This window comes from Engraulis encrasicolus, chromosome 15 (genome assembly GCF_034702125.1).
Source record: "Engraulis encrasicolus isolate BLACKSEA-1 chromosome 15, IST_EnEncr_1.0, whole genome shotgun sequence".
In the NCBI taxonomy this organism is placed as follows: domain Eukaryota; kingdom Metazoa; phylum Chordata; class Actinopteri; order Clupeiformes; family Engraulidae; genus Engraulis; species Engraulis encrasicolus.
Window position 1 is genome coordinate 19,968,945 of NC_085871.1, and position 2,500 is coordinate 19,971,444.

The 2,500-nt window shown below is 47.9% G+C and overlaps 1 protein-coding gene across 2 annotated transcripts in view; it reads right to left on the minus strand.

Annotated features, from left to right (window-relative positions):
- LOC134463874 (calcipressin-1-like) overlaps positions 1–2,500 on the minus strand; it is a 22,672-nt gene that overhangs the window by 7,900 nt on the left and 12,272 nt on the right. The window contains exon 1 of one of the 2 annotated variants that reach the window (XM_063217201.1): positions 554–1,245. The exons of the other annotated variant lie outside the window; for it this stretch is intronic. Coding sequence (XP_063073271.1) covers positions 554–640 — 87 coding nt within the window. The 5' untranslated portion in view covers positions 641–1,245. Of the gene's footprint in view, positions 1–553; positions 1,246–2,500 lie in introns of those variants that run through there. 2 annotated transcript variants of the gene reach the window in all.

Below are 2,500 nucleotides of genomic sequence, written 5' to 3' on the forward strand. Positions count from 1 at the left end.
TACATTTTTTGACTAAGAAGCCGGACCGCGCTGAACAGAAAAAAAAGTTTCAAGTATTGTCTAGTAGTATCAATATTGAGGCTGAATCACAACTTTTGCACTCTACATCAACAAAACAACGTCGGACACCTTCCCCCACTCGTCAAGTCAGTTAGACTCACAGTGAATTTGGTAGTTCAAGTTAATTTTGTCAGTTCGAGGCTCAGAGAATTACATTTACGTGACAAATGGACTCCTTCGAGCACTCAACGCACTTTACATTGAGTATGCCTCACATTCCCCCATTCTCATTCTCACTCACACACCGGTGGCAGTGGCTGCCACACAGGGTACCACCCTGCCACCAGGAGCAACTTTGGATTAACTATCTTGCTTAAGGACGCATTGATGGGGTCAGGCAGAGCGGGGCTCGAACCTCCAATTTTCTGGTTGCCGAACGGCTTCTCTACCACCTGAGCCACCACCGCCCCAGAGTTGAGTAGTGTACCAACTCCCAAAGTGTTCAATTAACACCCTGCACAATTACACGGTGCACACTGATCCGGATTCTTACCCGCACTTCAGGCTGGTTGAACACCTCCTGGTCCACAAGCGTAGCGACCAGGCAGAAGCGGTTGCACTTTGTCATTTTAAAATGCATGATGGAATAGGAACGGGTCAGCAAGCAAGCAAGCCACCGACCAATGAGATCAAAGCCCAAAAGTGCCGACTTGAGTAAACTTAATTTCACAAAGGACACAGATAAAAGAAAACAAATGTTCAGATCGTTTTCCGTTCCTCTCTTTAGTCTGTCCTTGGAAGCATGTGTGTCGCGGAGCAAAAGGACATCAAAGAATGCATGAAGAATCAAGACAAGACGTAGGCCGTAATCCAGCAGCTGTCCACACACTGCCAAGTCAAAAATAAAAATGTATCAACTTGAGGAGGTCCAGGTCTGTGTTCTTTGCCTTCTTTCTTCCAGTCATACAACCAAGTGCCGAAAGCAAGTGCACCTGACTACCTTAGTAAGCTGCCAGACACAACACAATCCTCCTTTGAGCTTGTAAGATAAAGACGGACTGTCTTGTTTTCCCCTCTGTCCAGTTATATGAGGCCAGGCACACAGCAGGAACGCCCACCCTTGGCGCCTCTTTCTCTAGTTCCCTCACTCTTGTCTTTCACTTATCTCTCGATCAGCCTCTCTCACTGTCACACAGACACAAACACGCAGTCATGCTCTCTCATGTCCACAGGAGGTGTGTCGTTTACTTTCAAACTCTGCTATCGTTCACTCTCTCCCTTCACACCTCCCCCTATCCCTGTCTCTCCCTCTCTCCCTCCCTCCCTCTCTAGGCTGACTAATCCCTCTCTCACACACACAAAGCAAAGGGACTGGAAACTAGTGACATCACTCTTTGAAAGCCTGGCTGTCCACCTGTTAATCTCTCACTCTCACTCCCTCTTGCTTTCTCTCCGTGTCCTGCTCTACACTGTCTCTATCGCTCTCTCTCTCCCTCCCCCCCCCCTCTCTCCAGCTCTTCACCTTGTCTGTCTCTCTGTTTTTTCTCTGTCACTGCCCTGCTCTCTATTTATCTTTCTTTCGCACTCTCGCTCTCTCTCCATTTCTTTCAGTTCCTCTCTCTCTGTCTCTGTCTCTGTCTGTCTGTCTCTCTTTCTCTCTCTACCCCCAGATCTTTCAAGTTGGTCTCTCTCTCCCTTTATGTTCCTCACTCTTTTCATCCACCTCTCTCCCACCACACATAGCTCCTATTTTGGTCACTTGACGTCCTCTGGCCACACTTTCACACCAGTGGCCACCTGTGTCCTTGGTAAAAAGTGCCTCCGCCAACATAGCGTGCGCCCCTATGGTATTACATAACTTTACAGTAGCTTTGTCCAGTCCAATGGTTCTCAAAATGTTTTGTCCGGAACTCTCTTTTGTACCTATGGAGTCCAGCTCAGACAAAATTAAATGGGCCGATTTTTGAAGTTTATTCATTTTATAGAAATACGGCCTGTTTTTGTAAACTAATCACAAATGTAGGCCTACTTAGAGGGTTTTGCACCTGAACTCTTTACATATCCAAGATTTTCTGCAAATAGTCCCTTCTACCTGCAACCCCCATGTAGTACCACCGCCCCCACCCTTCGGCTAATACATATTACATCTCTATCTTCTACTTTTCTATCTTTCCTTTCTACAATGCCTGCCGCCTTTCCAGCAGTGTGTGTGTGTGTGTGTGTGTGCGCATGTGCGTGTGTGTCAGTGGTTACCCTCCTGGGTATGGGGAGCGGAAAGGTAGAGTGTCTGTGCCAAGGGGGGGGGAGAGAGAGAGAGAGAGAGAGAGAGTGTGTGTGGTTATATGTGTACTAATAGAGTGGAGAGGATAGGTAGGCAGGTAGGGTATGAATAGTCAGTGAGGTGAACGGAGCAGAGCGGAGCAGAGCAGAGCAGCAGAGCTGAGAGCACAGGTGTATTTTTGTCGCGCAATGACGTGCGAATTCCACCTCCTACCGGGGC